Source organism: Gallus gallus, chromosome 1, assembly GCF_016699485.2.
Source record: "Gallus gallus isolate bGalGal1 chromosome 1, bGalGal1.mat.broiler.GRCg7b, whole genome shotgun sequence".
In the NCBI taxonomy this organism is placed as follows: Eukaryota; Metazoa; Chordata; class Aves; order Galliformes; family Phasianidae; genus Gallus; species Gallus gallus.
The window spans coordinates 70,285,712-70,303,842 of NC_052532.1; the positions used below are offsets into that span (position 1 = coordinate 70,285,712).

The 18,131-nt window shown below is 40.6% G+C and overlaps 1 protein-coding gene across 4 annotated transcripts; it reads left to right on the forward strand.

Moving 5' to 3' along the window:
* Positions 1-224: 224 nt before the first annotated feature.
* On the forward strand, positions 225-16,289 carry NUP50 (nucleoporin 50). Of its 4 annotated transcripts, none has more exons than NM_001012541.2 (8): positions 225-477; positions 3,236-3,314; positions 4,491-4,574; positions 6,518-6,710; positions 7,536-8,195; positions 9,137-9,215; positions 10,464-10,582; positions 12,324-16,289. In NM_001012541.2, the coding sequence occupies exons 2-8, from the start codon at positions 3,246-3,248 to the stop codon at positions 12,524-12,526; spliced, it is 1,407 nt and encodes a 468-aa protein (NP_001012559.1). In that variant the 5' UTR covers positions 225-477; positions 3,236-3,245; the 3' UTR covers positions 12,527-16,289. The 4 variants fall into 4 exon arrangements, with proteins under 4 accessions (NP_001012559.1, XP_046795590.1, XP_046795597.1 ...); XM_046939634.1 differs by having other exon boundaries at positions 432-1,240; positions 12,324-12,709; XM_046939641.1 differs by having other exon boundaries at positions 432-839; positions 12,324-12,709.
* The last annotated feature ends 1,842 nt before the right edge of the window (positions 16,290-18,131 follow it).

Genomic DNA, 18,131 nt, shown 5'->3' on the forward strand with positions numbered 1-18,131 from the left:
CGGCCACCGGCGCCAGGAAGAACGCGCCTACGTCACGTGACGAGCGAATTCGAAAGAGCGGCGCGAGACGCCGACCACGCGCAGGAGCGGCCGGCCGCCCGCCGGAGCGAGGCCGCCCATTGGGCCGCGGCGGTCACATGGCTCGCTTTCCAACGGCCGGCGGCGGGGCAGCGGCCCGCTCCGCCCCTTCGTCCCCCGAGCGGCGGCCGCGGGGCGGGCGGCGCATGCGTGCTGGGGCGACCGCCGGGCCGGTGTCTGTCTGGTTCCGAAGCCTCACGGCGGCACGAAATGGCGGCCTGACGCCGGGCTGCCAGACGGCGGGAAGACAGAGCGGGCGGCTGAGGGCCCGGGCGGGGGATGGTGAGCGGGCTCCGGAGCCGGGCAACCCGCGACCGGACTCTACTTGCCCACCGCAGCTTCGGCCGCGTAGCGCCGCGGCGAGCGACCGTCATCGGGCCGGGTCGCCGTGCCGCGCAGGTGAGTGGCGGCTCTCGCCCTCCTTCCCTCCCGTCTTCTTCCTCCGTCGCTGCCGGGCTCCCGGCCCCGCTGTGACCGCCCGGCCCCGCGGCGCTGCGGCAGGGCGAGGCCGGGGCTGCGGGGGCCGTTGCCGGCGGGATGGGGCCTGTCCGCTGCGGCTCCGGGCGGCCCTGCAGGCCCCGCCGCGTGGGAGCGAGCGGGGCGGGATCGCCTCCCCTCGGGGAGGGACTGCGGGCGGGAGAGGGGTGACCTGGTTGGACGTGTCACCCCGATAGGCGGCCGGCGGATCAAAAAGCAGATTGGCGTTGGCGGCGGGAGTGAGGCCGGGTAGCGAGCTCGCCCTGTGAGGTGTGCGGGGCCGGGTAGGCTCGCGACCTTAAAGGGCGGGTGGCATTTTGAGGAACTGCGCTGGGGGACGGCAGCAATACGTTCCGCTGCAGAGGAAGGGCAGAGCTCCCGCTTAATCAACGCGGAGGGAAGAACCGATGGTGTTCTGCGAGGCTGCTGCTTGGCTTTTGCAGAGGAAGCGTCTTAAACAGAAAGAAGCCGTGTTGAAACAGCACGCCGTTTGAGGAAGCCCGGCTCAGCTGCCCCGTGCCCTGTGACTTCCGGGCCTGATGGAAGGCGGCAGCAGCTTCCTGCTTAAGAGCGGGGGGTGGAAAAAGCTCCGTAATGCTGGTTGTGCAGCCCCACGCTAGCTGGCTTAAGGCTCCTGAGTGCTACTGGGGTGACGGTGCCTTCTTTAGGTCCCACAGCTGAGGTTGTAAGTTGTGACAGCGCAAATTTCTTAGCCCCATGTTGTAGAAATCATACTGTGAGGTGTAAGAGAAGTTCTCGTGGTACTGTGTTAATTAATGCTATAGGTACCCAGTGGTACCTACAACACAAAACATGTGTTGAGGTTTTTACTTAAAAGCTTTTTCTTATAATTCTCCCATCTCAACCTGTACAGAGCACTTGTGCCAGACAACTCCTTGTGCTGCATCTAAAAAATAACACAGAGATCGTTTTGTATCGCTTCCTGTTTCTCAGGTTAGAAATGCCTAGAATCCTCTTGCTGCTGTCTTCATATAGGCTAGAGTCTCTTGTCAGCTCCTATTTTCAGACCTGACCTAGAGAAGTCACGCAAAGACAAGTAGGTATAAAGAACCTGGAGCCTGAGCCACTTTTGCCACTTTTTCCTCATAGTAGAGAACAGGCTTTCTGTTTAACGTAGTGCTTGTAATGTTTCAGTGGCTGTCATTAAGACTGGTAACGTGATCTTCTGTGGAATCTGCTGGAGTAACTCTAGGTTAGTCTCATGAGCCTTTGGGCCGTGGCTGCTGCCAATGAGACACAATCTTGCCTTCCTCTGGTGGCAACTGTTTGTGTGCCCTTGTGGGAAACTGCACTGCGGAGACAACTTGTTAGTTGTTAGTCTTTTTCATTGGGTTAATTTAACCAGTTACCTTGTCTGCAGGGAATCATGTGGTGCATGGTAGGACCTCTTTTTTTCCAGCAGAGTAGGGCTTATGCCCCATATTGCCCCATATTGTGCCATTTTAAAGCATAGAACAGTTTTTTGTTTCTGACCTTTTAAAAGATCCTAATAGCTTGCCCTGTGAAATTCATGGCTTTTAGTCATGACCTCTGGAAGCCTGCTGCTATGCAGTTGGACTTACTGTTCTGCTTTAAAATATTAATAATAATTGGCTAAGCAAGATGTTCTGTAATCATGCATTATCATTTTTGGCTCTGAAATTCAACTCTTTGTGGAATTAGTTTTTTTTTTTCTGGACCAGCCTAAGAGGGCATTTTGAGGAATCTTATTTCTTGCACCTGCTTAAGTCTTGTATTGCTACAGAACTACATACTTGATAAGCTTTCATATCTAATGCCAGATGAAATCATCATCAAAACTTCTTTCCATATCAAATTTGAATGTCGTTACTTGCCAGATTTTTCAGATAAAATAACTTACCTGGATTCATTCTTTGTTCTTGAACACAGCTGATGAGTTTACAAAAATGGAAGTCAGATATTAATTCTCCAAAGTTGACTTTGCAGTTCAATAGCAAAATTAGAGTTAGCTGCGTACTTTAATAGCTTTAAAACCCCTGAATACTTAGGTGTCCTTTGGAAGAAAAGTCATCTGATTTATTTGCGATAGGATTTTTCAGCGTTCTAATTAGTAATGTCTTAGCAATCTGGTTCTTTGGAGGAGGGTATTGTTTTCATCCTTACCCAGAGTGAACTGGCTGTCCAGCTGCTGTAGTCGGTCATTATCAGTATTGATTTTTAGGTGCTGTCAGGAAACTTCTCTCTTGCAAGGCTGTTGGTGTTTACCGGGTATCCTGAAGCAAGGTGGACTGGGATATGTAATCTTTTAACTAGATCCTTTTGTGTGTTTTTATTGGTTTTTGCAGCCCATCAGCCTAATTGGTGACGAGGTATGGAATACAGGACTGTAAGGAATTTTTCTAGCTTGCTCCACTGCTGAAGAAAAATTACTCTGCGATTGAACTGTGTATTTCTATTGTTGCTTAAATTTAGTGTCAAATATGGCTAATAACCACAACCCCAGTTTCATATGCTATGTTCATTGTTGTTGCAACAAATGTTAAAAACACTTTGTTTTCAACTGTTGTTCCAATTTTTACTTAGTCCTGTATGAACTCTGATTCCAATTACTTGTTCTGAATAACAAAATTTGAAGATCTCTGCTGCTTAGAATGACTGGGCAATTGATTCTATGCATCTCTGATAATTTTTTCTACAGGTGTGGAAAAATGGCAAAGAGAATTGCAGAAAAGGAACTGACCGACAGAAACTGGGATCAAGAAGATGAAGCTGAGGAGGTAAAACTACACATTAGATTCCTCAGATATGTAGTATTTTACATGTAGATTTTATTCATCTTGTGGGTAAAATCTACAGTAAAATTTGTAAGAAGTGTAGTAATTAAAGATGATTTTGTTTTTAAAGCTTCCCCTATATGCAGACTGTATGGCGGAGGAGCTTTTAACAGTCACCAGCTTAGAGGAAGGGAACTTTACTTTTCTAAAGGGAAACCCAGGCTTGTTAGGATATCTAAAACTTATGAACTGTTCAACTGTACGATGGATATTTATGCAGTCCACAAGAAAATGCTGTTAATTTCTTGAAGTAGTTGACTCTAAGCTTCACGGATGTAATGCAGTCTAGATATCTTCTTTACATATTTCCTGGCCTTTTTTCTTATTTCTTTTTTTTTAAATAGGTCAGTAATAGCTACTCCAAAGTAATATTTCTGGTATTGCTTAGCAGAATGTCCCTACACAGCCACAGGACGTAAGCTAACAGTAAAGTGGCATATTTCATTTGGTTGTAAGAAGAGACTTTCAAGTTTAGTATCTCATTTTTATTTCAGGCATGTGTTTCATCTCTAAACAAATTGTGCTAGTTTCTGTGCTACTTAAAATGCTTAAGCTTATAGAATGTAAGAAAGAGGAACTGATAATACTTCTTCAGAAATCTGATAGAAGAAAGCTTCATCTCCTTATTTATTTTTGGGTAGTAATTAGTCTTTAGCTACCTTTACCGCTGCTTGAACTTCTGCCGATTGTGAAAACTGACATTATATCTCAATATGCTCTCTCCAAACTGGATATTGTTTGCAACAGTGTAACTGTTTCTGATAGAGTACCTTCAGCAAAATTAGTTTCCTTGTTTTTAAAAAAATAATAATAATAAAATTGAATTACTTGCCATAGTAAAATTGATACTGCAGTCTGTATAAAGGGAAATTGAATGCAAAACAGGGAGAACAGAGCTGTGAAATATCAGCTCATCCTCCAGGCACGTGGTGAGCTAGTAGTAGTACTGTAATATGCCTCATTTTTTTTTAATTTCTTCTCTTACTTGTTTGGGAGAATTGTGTTCATAGAGTACAGTTGTGCTCATAAAGTATCTCAGGATTTCAGTCATCTCTTCAGATTATGACAAATTATGTATTCTGAGAGTTTCACTAATAATTCCATAACTCTGTCTCAAAGGTGGGAACCTTCTCAGTGGCTAGCGAGGAAGTCCTGAAGAACAGAGCTATTAAAAAAGCAAAGCGTCAAAATGTTGCATCAGAGGTAATGTGATCACTGAACATTACTATTATAGTCTCACTCAGTTGCAAAATATGACATCTGTGTTCAAGACTTTATTTGGGCTTGTGACAATGCTATATCAAGCTATCATTTTAAAGATATATGCAACTAGCCAATTGCTCCACTTCTAATCCTGGCAGAGCTGGGAGTCTGGAAATGTAGCCTGGAAGCTACTAATTATTCATACTGGAGGGCTGGGGGATGTCTGAGGCAATAAAGACCGAGTTATGAAGTTGGTCTAAGAGTGAAAGAAATGTCTTCTGTTAAAAACAGTATTACTTTTTCCCCTTGAAGACCTTTAGTGTGACATACATTTTGCAATAACAGATGGAATGTAGAAGGGAAGGTGGCCTTTCTTACAGGTTTAGTTCCTGTGAAAGTATTAACCAGTCTAACCAAAGTGTAGTCCTTTCAGAAGTCCTTGACAGATGCTTTGTCATACATCTTTCTGTGAAACTTTCTTTCAAGATTGCATGCCCCGTGTTAGGAATTTAACAGTTTTTATCTACCATCCAGATTGGTTTTAGGCAGGGCAAGACGAGGCTCAATTAAGAGCTACGTAGCTTTTTCTTATGCTCTTCTTTTTCCTTCTGTCCAAGCAATATAAATGTGGCAGCTGTCCCATCTCACTTTTACCTGTGGTAGTTTTAGCCACAGATGTGGGAGAGGATGCAGTTACTTTAAGAACTCTATTGGAAAGAGGATTATAGTGATATTAAAAACAAAAAAAACCCAGCACCTTGGACAGCAAGGATTCAGGGGCAAAATAAAATGGAAAGACAGAATTGGTTGAGAAGGGGGACCAGGTGATTGCAGAAGGAATGATCACAAGGCTGGGGTTCAGCTGTCAGATATCAGAGCTCAAAGAAGTATGATAGCCTAGACAAAGTCTAAACAGCAGAAGAGATGTCAGGATAGCTGAGTCTGCGTGATAAACCTGTGAAACATTTACAAAAAGACAAGCTCAAAGTTTACTGACAAAAGAGACTGCAGTTTAACTGGGTTGTCCGGAGAGAGGTAGGACTGACCAAAGGGACAGGATAAAAATAGCCAGCTAGAAATGAGAAACAGAGGACTGAACTGGTAAAGGTGAAGCACAAAGGGAGACAGAGAGAGCCCAGGCCTGCAGGGCCAGATAGTGAAAGTGAACCTAAAATTGCTGAGTTCTGCTATTTCTCAGTGACAAAAGCAGATGAACCTCGGAAGACATTCTCCTTTTTCTCTGATGGCTTTCCAGAAACACTGAAAGAAGAGAAATTCTACTTCAGTAATAAGGGCTCATTACCTCAAAAGATACGTAGTAGATAAAAGTAGCAGTGCCTGTTTGGGTGTTAAATGTGCTATATGATTATCTTATAAAAATACGTAAGAAACTGCATCATAAAATACTATGGTAGTAGTGTTCAGAACTGGGTAATGAGAAGGTTGCAGAATGCAGATGCATTACATTATCACGCACAGTCTGTCTTTGCTTTTCCCCATCAGTCACACTGGAATAATTTTGGTAAGTCCCTTAGACATTACAGAGGTGACTACAAAGTATGCTGTTTTGATGAGTCTCTGAATGCTGGACTCTAATTGTGGTTGTTCCTGAAAATGAGTCTGCAGTTGCATATTGCTCCATGATTATTTGAAGAAAACAAGGTGCTATGAATGTGCGAATAGGTAGACAAACACGTCTGCTGCTCCGAACAATTTCTAGGTATCCACTTCCTGTAAATAGTTTGTTTTCATTCCAATCCTCTGAGTCTTTTAAAAATAGTACCAGCATGTGTCATAAGGAAACTATTAATCCTGTTTACATAGCTGACTTAGAATAAGGGACGTAAGGCATGAAATGGCACACTGAAATTTAATACCTAGTAGTGTTAGAAGCACAGTGATGCATATAACTGATATTATTTATTTATTTATCTTCTCTCCAGCCTGAAAGTAGAGGAGCATTTAAAGGGTTTAAAGGCTTTGTACTGCCTTCTGGAAAAGAAGGAGGTGGCTTCAGTGGATTTGGCAATGGTGCAGGAATAAAGCCCTTAGAAGGCCTGTCTAATGGAAACAGCAGTATCTTCAGCACTCCTTTCAGCGGTTTAAAGACAACATCTGAAACAAAATCTGCTTTTGGTAAGCTTTAAATAAGTATGCATTCATCAAAATGTTCAGTTATAAAATCTGTGGAGTTAATTTAGTGAATAAACAAATTCCAGTAACTCCGTAGTTCTGTTTCTTAAACATTTTAGACTAGTGGAGCGACATGATAGCAAATAAATGCAGTTTCTACCTCTTATAACTACAATTGGATCTAATAGTGGAGATAAAAATTTTAGAGACAGAGGGGAGTGGAAGAAACTTGCTACGGTACACTCTGAATAGTATAGTAGAGCTGATGACACATTCCAGTTAAATAATCATCCCAATTATCTGAATCTTATTATTAAAAAAAACACTGCTAATGGAAAATATCCTTTTAGTAGGACTGACATCTTTATAGGTTTGTTTAGTTTTGTTTTTAAGGTCTTGTTTCTGTATTTACTTTTTTTTTTGAAGTCTTAAGCTTTGTTTCCTGTACATCTAGTAAGGCTGACTGCAATATAAGCAGTTCATCTCTTACATTTATACCTATGTTTTAAGATGCTAAATATTTTGGCAAATCTAACTCTAGTCTTGTGCTTTGGTATTTAGTCCCTTAACTTTACAAGCCTTACAAAGTACTTCTGTCAGCGTAGCAAGTTTAGATCTGTTTCACAGCATTGCCTGTTGACTCAGCCTGTGCTATCTGGCATAGCAGTGGCATCACTGTTGTGATGCGATGAACTCTACGTAACTGAATAAGACTTAAGGGATTTGATAATTTGATACAGAAATGTTGAAGACATTAGCTTAAAATTTTATGAATGAGTGCTTTTTTTTTTTTTAAAGAAATTCTAAGCCATATCTTTCTTTTAACAGGATCCCCCATGTCGAATGGTCCGACTACAACCACATTTACTGAGAAGGCGGCTGCAAGCCCAAAAGCTAATGGTGGCAGCCAACCATCATCATCTGGCTATACTCAGAGTAAAGTCTGCAGCTCTAGTGTTTATCACAAACAGCTAGCAGCTTTAAACTGTTCTGTGCGTGACTGGATAGTTAAGCATGTAAACACAAACCCTCTATGTGATCTGACACCTATCTTTAGAGACTATGAGAAGTATTTAGCAACTATTGAACAGCAACATGGAAACAGTAGTGATAGTGGCTCTGAAAACGAAAGCAACAAGACACCTGGCACACAGTCTGCTTCCACATTTGGGAATTCAAAGCTACAGCAAGGATCAACTTTTCTATTTAACAACAAAACTGAGGATGCCTCTGACAAAAAAACAGAAGCCGCATCAGAAAAAAGAGACCCATCAATAGGAGCTACGTCAACTGTCTCATTTAATATTGGCAAGAGTGGTCACAGTTCAGGTTTGAGTTCCTTCGGTTCAGGAACGCGTAGTAGTTTCTCATTTTCTCCTGGAAATCCAGGTTTGTTTGGAAAAGATGCAAACCAGGCAAAGTCTGCCACTGCGGTATCCACCAATGCGTTGGAAGCTCAGACAGAAAGTGGGAATAATGACGATAAAGGTAAATTGCATGGGTAAAAATCTTTTTCATGGTAAACTGTGAATGAATGTGACTTAAGAATACTGCAGAGATGAATTAATACTAAGTTGAATGAGGTCATACTTTCTGTATGTGGAAGATGCAGAATGATGCTACCAATGTGGAATTCTCAGTGTTGCACACTGCTTCAGTAACACTGAAAATGTATGATTATCAAAACCTATGCATGTCTGTCAGACTTGTTTTCAGCTTAAGAATTTATTACAGAAAACAAGACTGAAACCAGTGAAATTTAAAGCAACTGGTATGTTCATCTTTAAGCCTGCAGCACACCTTAATCCTATTGCTTTTCCCTGTAGGTTTATTAAAAGATTCCTCAATAAGATACGTAAGATATGGAACACTTTCATGCATCTTATTTGCAAGACTGTAGGAGACAAAGTTGCATGCTACTGGAAGGTTATTAGCTAAGTTGAATAGTGTAAGCTGATAGAAATGCTGTAGCAGCTGAAAGAGCTGTTATGGCATAATCCTGCCTTTCTCTTATCTGTCATACCTGCAGCTGAGTACCCTTCCCCCAAATTAAACTTGGCTTCATGTACTTACTATTACTGAAAGTTACCCTTTGAAATGTTAGAACGGTTTTTCCCCTGAGAAAAGGTTGTAACTTCAATTTGACTCATTAAGCTCTATTTGCTTTGTTTTAATGTTTTTTTGATTGGTTGGTGGGAGTTTGATATTTTCATCTAATTGAAATTGAAGATGAGCATAAAGTTGCTTCGCTGGACAAAAAAAAAAGACTGTCTATAAGTGAAACTGTGTAAGAGCCCACAGTGATTTAAACATATTTTGGCAATCACTGACAGGCTGTGCATGCTTATATAGCGTCTATAGTATGCATAAACTAATTCTAACACAGGCCTACCATTAACATGTGGGATGTATTGGAACTTTATTTAAAGGTGGAGAGGAGGAGGAAGAAGAGCCACCAAAAGTCATTGTTAATGAAATAAAAGAGGACGATGCTTTCTACTCAAAGAAGTAAGTGTCTTTACCTTAGAATAATCAATCATAACTTTGAGAATAAAATACATACCTACATTTTGCAATTAACCACAGCAGTATAAAAATTAATGATGTATATGTTGACTTTCTAGCTTATCAGCTATGTAGAACATGAAGTTCTGCCTGTAGAAACATAATTACAAAGATGTAGGATCTTACTAATATTTTCATGTCTTGAACACAGCACTGATAGCTATTTGTAATAAGGGTTTTTCTTTGGAGATTTTTTTTATAGTGATTGAAGAAATTCCTGCCTTTATCTGTAAGTTTGTAGGGTTTTTTATTACTGCTTGTTGAATAGTGCTTTATAGTAATTACAGTTGTTATTACTTAATTAGTCTGTATAGATCCTGAATACAAGTCACTATATATGTGTGTGTATATACCTTTTTTTGTCCTGAAAGTAATGCTTGTTATTTCAGTACTGAAAGGAACAGTCGTCTTCTACTGAACTGACATGTACCACTGTATTGCATTATGGGATGCATTACAAACAGCATAGGTCAAAAGAGGTGATTCTCCTGTTGTGTCAAGCATTGGTGCAGCCTCGTGTTGAGTACTGTGTGCAGATAGATCTGGGCTCCACGCTACAAAAAGGATCTTTGAGTGCATACAGAGGAGGGCAGCAAAACCACTAAGAGGACAGGAGGGCATGTCCTATGTAGAAGCTGAGGACCAATGGGCTATCCTGGCTGGAGGAGAGGAGGCCAGGAGGCGACCTCACTGCTCTCTACAGCCCCCTGAGGAGTGGAAGCAGAAAGAGGTGCCAGAGTCTGCTCCTGTGAACTGATACAAGATGGGGATGGCACAGAGCTGCGCCAGGTGATAGTCAGACTGGACACTAGGAAAAACTTATTGACCATGAAGGTGGTCAAGCACTGGAGCAGGCTTCCTAGTGAGGTGGTTGATGTGTCACATCTGTCAGTGTTCAAGAGGTGTTTGTATGCTGCCCTCAGTAATACCCTAAAACTTCTGGTTAGCCCTGCAGCATTCAGGACTCAACAATCCTTGAATGTCCCTTCCAACTGAATCTGTTAGAAAATGAATCAAGCAAGTTCAGGAGGAATGAGGATTTATTATTCATAGCCCAGAAAGTTAACTGATTATTGTTAAACTGCTGGCTTCCTGGAAGTCAGACACATGGGTAGACATATCTACATATGTACTTCGGGGATACTGCTATTTAATCTCTATACAAACTGGGTTTGCTTTTCTTGTGCACAGATGTAAACTGTTCTACAAAAAGGATAATGAATTTAAAGAAAAAGGTGTAGGAACACTACACTTAAAACCAGCAGGCAATGAAAAAACTCAACTCCTAGTCCGAGCAGATACCAATTTAGGTAAGTAAATTTCTTCTAGTAACAAGTCTTGATGTAAGACTCTCTGCAAAGCATTAGGATTTTGTTACATAGTATAACTGATGAGATTGCTGATTTTTTTTTTTTCCTGCTCTAGCAAGTATTCTGAAATAATACACGTTAAGTAGTGCAAGGAAGTACAAGACTGTGGTGTATGATTGGGTACTTTTTTCCCCACTTTTCTGTTAGTAGCTATTCTCCATCTCTGACTTGCTGAATGGCTGTGAAGCTTGGCTTTAGGACTCCACAATCAAGTATATTTGTATCAGGTGTGATGAACGTAGGTGACCATAATTTCTGCTATGATGTAGGCCAGGTGTCACCTGTTTTGATATTAATTGTTGAACAGCTTTGCTACATCTTCAGTACCTCATTTCAACAAAAGTGAAATAGAGTTCATGTTAAATTGGCAACTTCCATAAAGTACGATAAATTACGCTTATAAAAGATATGAGACCTTAAGCCATGCTGTGCCTGCAAAGCCACTGGTAAATCTTATCTCAGTTTCACTTTGTTACATGCTCTGGCAGGTCTGTAAAAAGCCCCCACAGCCCTATTAGCCAAAGTTTTCAAATATATGGTGAGACTGGAACTCCTTTTTCAGTCACTTCCAAATCGGTGACTTCTTTTGATGGAGACAGGCAAGGTTTGCCTGATAAAAGGCAATTCTTTTTAGCAATAAAACTTAAGGCAGATGTATGGCAGTGATCATTTTCTTTCAGCATTTTTTTTTTAAGGATTTGAATATGCTGAATAGAGCAGGTGAAAATTTGCTTTCTCCAACTTACATACCCTATAACAGAAGTCTTAGTTTTTAATTCAGCTGATGCTGAACCAAACATCATTTCATTATGTTGATGTACATTCCCTCTAACATCATCTGAGGTGATATTAGGAATTTGTTTTCTAGCTCATACCCTTTAGCTTGGTGACTCCAAGCACTGGTTTGTACAAGCAGCTGCAGTCATAGTGATGCACACTTTCCTTTTTGCTATCTTCACACAGTGCTGTATTACTTTCCTTAAATCTCACTGTGTTTGAAAAACTGAACTGAAAAGGAAGGCGAAGACTTTTCCATAAATACTACTACCGTGTTCTGAACTATTTACCAGGTTTACAAAATGCGTGCTTCTTCTGTTGAAGCAGATTTGAGTTTGTTTGCAACTGTTTTAATAGACCACTAATACTGAGCATCTCCAACTCACTGCAGTATTTAACAAGAACCATTATTAGTAAGTGGTAGACCACATCAGCTGTGGTATATGATCTGAGGATACAAAGTATTTATTGTGTAATAGTTTGTCATTTTTTAGATTAATATGTCTGTATGTGTGTTAAAGCTAACTTTTTGCTTTTGCTTATGAGCTACGCTTCAGAATGAGTAACTTACATAAGCATAAACTAAGTAGTGACTCAGTTCCTTAACTGCTAATTCTCCCATGTTCCTTTTCCCTGTGTGTCTCTACTGTCAGTTCATACTCCTCAGCTCTCTCCCTTTAAAGCAGGAGGATGTAGTGTTTTTCAGAGACTCCTCCTTCCTACTGAGGAAATAAATCAGAAACAGAGGCCATGAGCAGACACTTAAAGAATAAGCCACTTTGGAAGGAAGTGCTTTCCTTCCAAGCAGGCTTAAATCCCTATTTAATAAGTATACTAACATCCACATAGTGAAAAAAGCTGGAAAATTGCTAATTTTAACTTTTTTTTCTCCCTTTACCTGCAGGAAACATACTGTTGAATGTTCTAATTCCACCCAAGATGCCATGTACAAGAACCGGAAAAAACAATGTTCTTATAGTTTGTGTTCCTAACCCACCAATTGATGAGAACAATCCAACTGTTCCTGTCACTATGTTAATAAGGGTGAAAACAAGTGAGGATGCAGACGAACTGCACAAAATCTTACTCGAGAAGAAGGAGGCTTAAGTATGTTGCAGTCAGTGATTTGAGAAATTATTGCCAAACTGCTGCTGCTCTATTTTTTTTTCCTTCCATATCTTCACTTGAACACTTAACTCTTTATTCTGATACTAAGAACTACTATAGAAATTCTGGAAAAATCTGTGAGGAATAGGTAAACCAGCTAATAAAAGTTTTAATAGAACACAAGTTTTGGACTGTGCTCCCTCATTTTTCAGTGTTGAAATGCAGGACCTCTTCTGGATAAACTACGCTGACTTTAATTTAAAGCATGTTTTTAACACTGGTCAGTTTGACTGAATGGACTGAAATCAGAGTATAAAGTATGGTACCAGAGATTCCTCACAGACTACAGTGCAATGCAACAGCCTCCTATTTTGAGAGGATATTCAAATTTAACTGTTGAAACTGTTTCTGTACTCAAGATTTTTATTTTTAATTGGTCTGTCATTCTGGTGAGACTAATTTTTCAAACTGTCAATAATGACAATGTACCCAAACAACAATGATGTATATTGTACTGTTTTAACTCCTACAAACTTGTGTGATTCTGGGACTTGGAGACTGCATCTCCAGCTATTTAATACGAAGTTAGCTTGCATAGTCTTGTTGACAATAGTGTTTCTTAGAGACAAACTGTCAGTTCTGTTCTTACTGTAGCAACAAGCTAATGATGTGCAATAGTATAAGCAGACAACTGGAAGACTGTTTATCTTGGACCACAACCACAGCTGGCATTTACTGGCTTCTGACAAGTCAGAGGCAAAGGTTCCAGTGTATTCTTCCCTAATCTCTTGGGCTAACACTGAAATGCAGCAGAGGCAGAGCAGTAAGGGTACTTGTCTTGCTAGTTGCTAGTACTTCACTGAAGATAGCTTTTTCACAAAGTTCAGGATTTCTACAAATCCTTGTACTCTCTCTGGCCATTACCAAGAATGCATGCACAAATGTATGTCAATAATTATCTTTCCCCTGTGCTCAAACTACAGTGCATCGCTGTACTACCTGAAGCATTAGTTCACAGCTTTAGGATGAGCTTTCTGTCACGATGAGGGAGCACTTATTTAATCTGTAACAGGTTTTAGCAGAGTTGAAATGAACAACATGGCGGTGATTCACAGATCCACAGAGCAGAGCATTGTTTTTTTCTTGGCTTCCATCAGACCTTGTTCTGTTATTTAATCCTTTTCTTTTTCAGATCTTGTCCTAGTTGGCTGGCAACTCCCTCATAAATATTTTTCTGCTTCGCTTCCATCTCTGAGAGCCATCAGAGAGCTGGGCGCTAATGTTTAATTTGACCTCTGATTTGATACAGTGACCAGCTCGGGGGATGTGGAAGAAACATGCCACCCTGCCTCTGGCTAATAAGGCACAGAGGGAAAAAGCCAAACGTGCACTAACACAGCAGCATGATGCAATTCTCACAGGGAATGATACAATCCGTAACAGAGGCAGCCTGTGGTGGGGGAAAAGCAGAAGTACCATTTGAGTAGATCCTTCTACCTGCTCTCCATGAGGAAACAAGTGGCTGCCTTTAGTCCTAGTTTACTGCACAATTCAGGTTAAGGCCTTTTTTTTGCCCCGTTAACTACAAAGGAGGAAAACTTTATAGCACGTACAGCCCTCCTGACCAAAGTTCAAAAAGAAAGGCCTTTGTTCACATTTCAGCTTCACTGAGATCACTGGAATTGCATTTTTAACACTCAAGTGTAAAAGGGGAGCATAGATACTGTTTCAAGTATTAATTCAATAAATACAAAGCTGTGCCTTTTTTTTTTTCCTTGCACCCAGCTTAGTGTTTAACTGTTAAAAATAACTGACATTACTTTCCTCAATTTTTATTTTTCTAAAGTCTTGCTGATACCTAAACTGGAGGCCAAAAGCTGAAGGCTTTCATGGTTACTGTGTATGAATGAAAAACAGAACTATTGCCTGAAAGTATATTTATAGGCTCAGGTGTATCGTCCAAGGGCTCAGTTAATCTTGCATTTGTCTTTTGATTGTAGTGTCTTAACCCGTCTCCATGAAGCAGCATTTATAGATTAAAATGCTGGATGGGGTGAGCAGATTTTTGTTATGCATCTCACTTTAAGAGTAATTCAGTACAGATGGTTTCAGGGGTCTTAGTTTTATGTTTATTTCTTAAAGCTCATGGGTACATAACTTACCGCATAGCCATTGAAGTGTGGACCAATTAAAACAGTTAAGAGAGGAACTGAATTTCCTAGGTATCCTTAATGACTTACCTCCAAAGCGAGGCAGTCGCAGGGTTTTTTGCACGTCTTTGGCCCAATTCTACAACTGCCTCATTGCATCATTGTCGTGTTTTCAAGGGCGGCCATTCTGAGGATGAGCACAGAGTCTAAAAAGGTAAACAGAGTAATAGATCTACAGAGTAATAGATCTATCAATACGTTGATGCGCTGGAGAACAGCATTCATGGTAGCAAGCAATATCTTCTGTTAGCTGTGGGAAAGACTAATAGGGAGGAAACATCAAAATTCTTCAGCAATGTATGTATTTATCAGTAAAGCCCAGGGAAAGGTAATAGAAATCTTGTGTGTTAATTACAATATCAGCTATATCGTTTTAAAAACATGGTTTTAAAAATGGGAAAGATTAACTGCAAATTAGAGATTTAATCAACGTCATTCTTACTGACCCTGCAATTATCTGGAGTATGAAGCGGGAGAAGTCAGTCAAACGTCATTTCACTGGGCGTTCAATTACAAAGCACAGTCCTTCTCAGTACTGTTACTAAAACAAAGCAGTTGCTATTTAAATATTAAAATAAATCGCTATCTTTAAAAAGCCAGGGATTATTACATAGAAAACTAAAATGAGTTAAAAGCAAGTTAGTGGGGAGAACGGAAGTCAATTTATACCTTCGTAACTAAGTGGCTACACAAGGAAGGACTTTGATCAGAATTCCTGTTCAGTGAGGCATTCCTGTATCATGGTTGATAATATATTTAACAGCTAGATATCAGACAGCTGATGTTGAAGATCTTAAGTTTCCTCCCCTAATTTGAGTTAATGCCTAGACTGTTAAAGCTGTACATAGGTGTTGGAGTGTCTAATGGGTGATACGCATTCTTCCTTTTGTTGCAATTTTGAAGTTTCAGCAGCTTGAAAGCCTTTTCCCTCCCACCTTTCTGCTCCTCCAGAAAAAGAAAGTGAAGATCTCAGCTGCTTCTACTTCTCAGAACCATCTCTAAGAGAAATTATTACGATTGTTGTGAATTTTATTTTAAAATTATACCAAATTGCTGTTTGCAAGTCTTTTGTAATGTACTTAAATGATCTGTTTGGGAACACAACAGCATCTTCCTATAATCTCTTTTTGCTGACGGATGTGAAAACTCAAATCTGTAGTTTAAATGAAGATGTTGCGGAACACAAACCAATTAAGAGGTAAGGCTTTAGTAGCAGGAACTCTAGTTCAGCTCCCTTTGCAGCACTGTAACACTTAAAATGTTCTTAAAGACTTACTTTTCGATGCCTTAACTTATTTGCATCTGCTGAAATTTTGTAGCTGGTGCCTGTGTGCAAAAATTTACTGTCATTAAACAATTTTAAGTGGCATGAGTTAGTATAAATTCAATGAAAACGCTGAATGTGATGATTTCTTAATAGACTTCAAACTGCTCTGAGTTTTTCAATGGATACTTAATTTTCACATAACTTGTAACAATGTTTTCGTTAGTTCTCATGCATTGAGGAAGTGTACAAAAATCCATGGAAAATGTGAATAAATGAATGAGAGAAATGTCTTGTGTGTATCCCTTTCACTTGGGCTGTGAGCACTATGAATAGAAGGAATTCTACATACAGCTGCTTGCAGGTGAGCTGCCTAGGCTGCTATCACATCACCAAAGGCCTGGCCAGCAAAATCCTGTCCTGATGCAGGTAAGAAAGAGCCAGGGTGGCCTTTTACTTGACAGAGAAATATTAGTTCTTGCACACTAAGAGAATTACTGTGGGGACTGAAATCTAAAAATCTCTCCAGCTTGAACATTGAAAGACTTAAGATGAATGGCTTCAAGCTGCGCCAGGGAAGATTCAGGCTGGACATTAGGAAATATTACTTCTCTGAAAGGGTGCTGAGGCACTGGAATGGGCTGCCCAGAGAGGTGTTGGAGTCACCGAGCCTGGTGGTGTTCAAAGAGCGTTTGGATGTTGTGTTGAGGGACATGGCTTAGCGGGAACCATTGGTGAAGGGTGAATGGTTGGAGTGGGTGGTCCTGTGGGTCTTTTCCAACCTTAGCGATTCTATGATTCTATGAAAAGTGGTCGTCTCTGCCCTGACAGTATCCAGTGGGTGACATTTTTAGGTTGAGCCTAAAAGCTCTACCCAAAAGCAAGGCCATAAAGTGATTCTTAGCTTCAATGTTTTGTGTCAGTATGCTAAACATCAAAAACAAATGAAAAAAATAATAATCAAGAGACTTGTAAAGAAAAGCTAAGTGTGTATGAGGGTTTTCCAATGCCACCATGAACTGCCGAAATCATGAGAGTACAACAATGCTTTCTTCCATTAGCCACTGTTGTGCTGTTCAGCCCTACCTCGGGTCTCTCTATACTTCTGGATCTGTCCATTGCCACAAACGGGAGCTACTTCTTGCATGAGGGTATAATAATTGGTCAGCAAATGTTACATTAACACAGATAATTTAATCCGTAAGGTGGCACAGAATTTCATGCTCATTTGTACAAATTAGTGTGCCAAACTGGCAAGTTCATAAAATACTGATAACTTCCTGCGTCTTCCATCATCCTCCAACCCTAGATGTTGATGAAAACTTGAGTTAAGACATTACACCACAATGAATATAATACTGCAGTGTATCCACAGTAAAAAACAACCACCACCACCACCACCTTTTAGATGGTTTAACAGTGAGAAAGCAAAAGTAGTGTAGTATTGGCTCAGGGTGAAAGGATTACGTTTCTACTGATGTATCTCCATTTGAAAGTGTGTAATATCACAAAAAGTTGCATGACAAATACGAAGAGTAAACTGAATACTACCACAGTGCAAACTAATAAGTGGAACAAAAATGAAAGAATGAGAATGAAAGGCGGCAGTATCCTCCCATCTTCTGGAGAACTTATGGCTGGAGCTCTAAACCAAAGATTTTACCACTTGCAAACCAGAAAACAGCAAAAGTGACAATGCAGATGACTGCAACTCTTGAATATCCAGACTCAAAGCGCAGCACTTCAAGAACAGTCCATATTATCAAAATCAATCTCTTTCCCAGTCCGGTAGGGAAGCACCCCTCAGAGCAGACTGGTCACAGCAACCGAGTCATAGAGAAGAACAGATCCACCCAAAAAGCACATTAACCCTAAGCTAAAGGCTACACACATATTATATGCTATGAAAAGTGAACCTGACCAGTGAACTTCACCACAATACAACCAACACGTCCCCAGACAGATGATGGGTTCTAATCATTCTAGTGCTAAAGACAAACTGAAAGCCAAATTAAGAGCAACAGCCAATTGAGCAGCTCTGAGTAACACAGCCTTCCAGATAACACGACATTTCAAACTGTGAAAGAGTTCAGACAGAAGAGCAACAAACTTCCTTGGCTATTCAATAGAA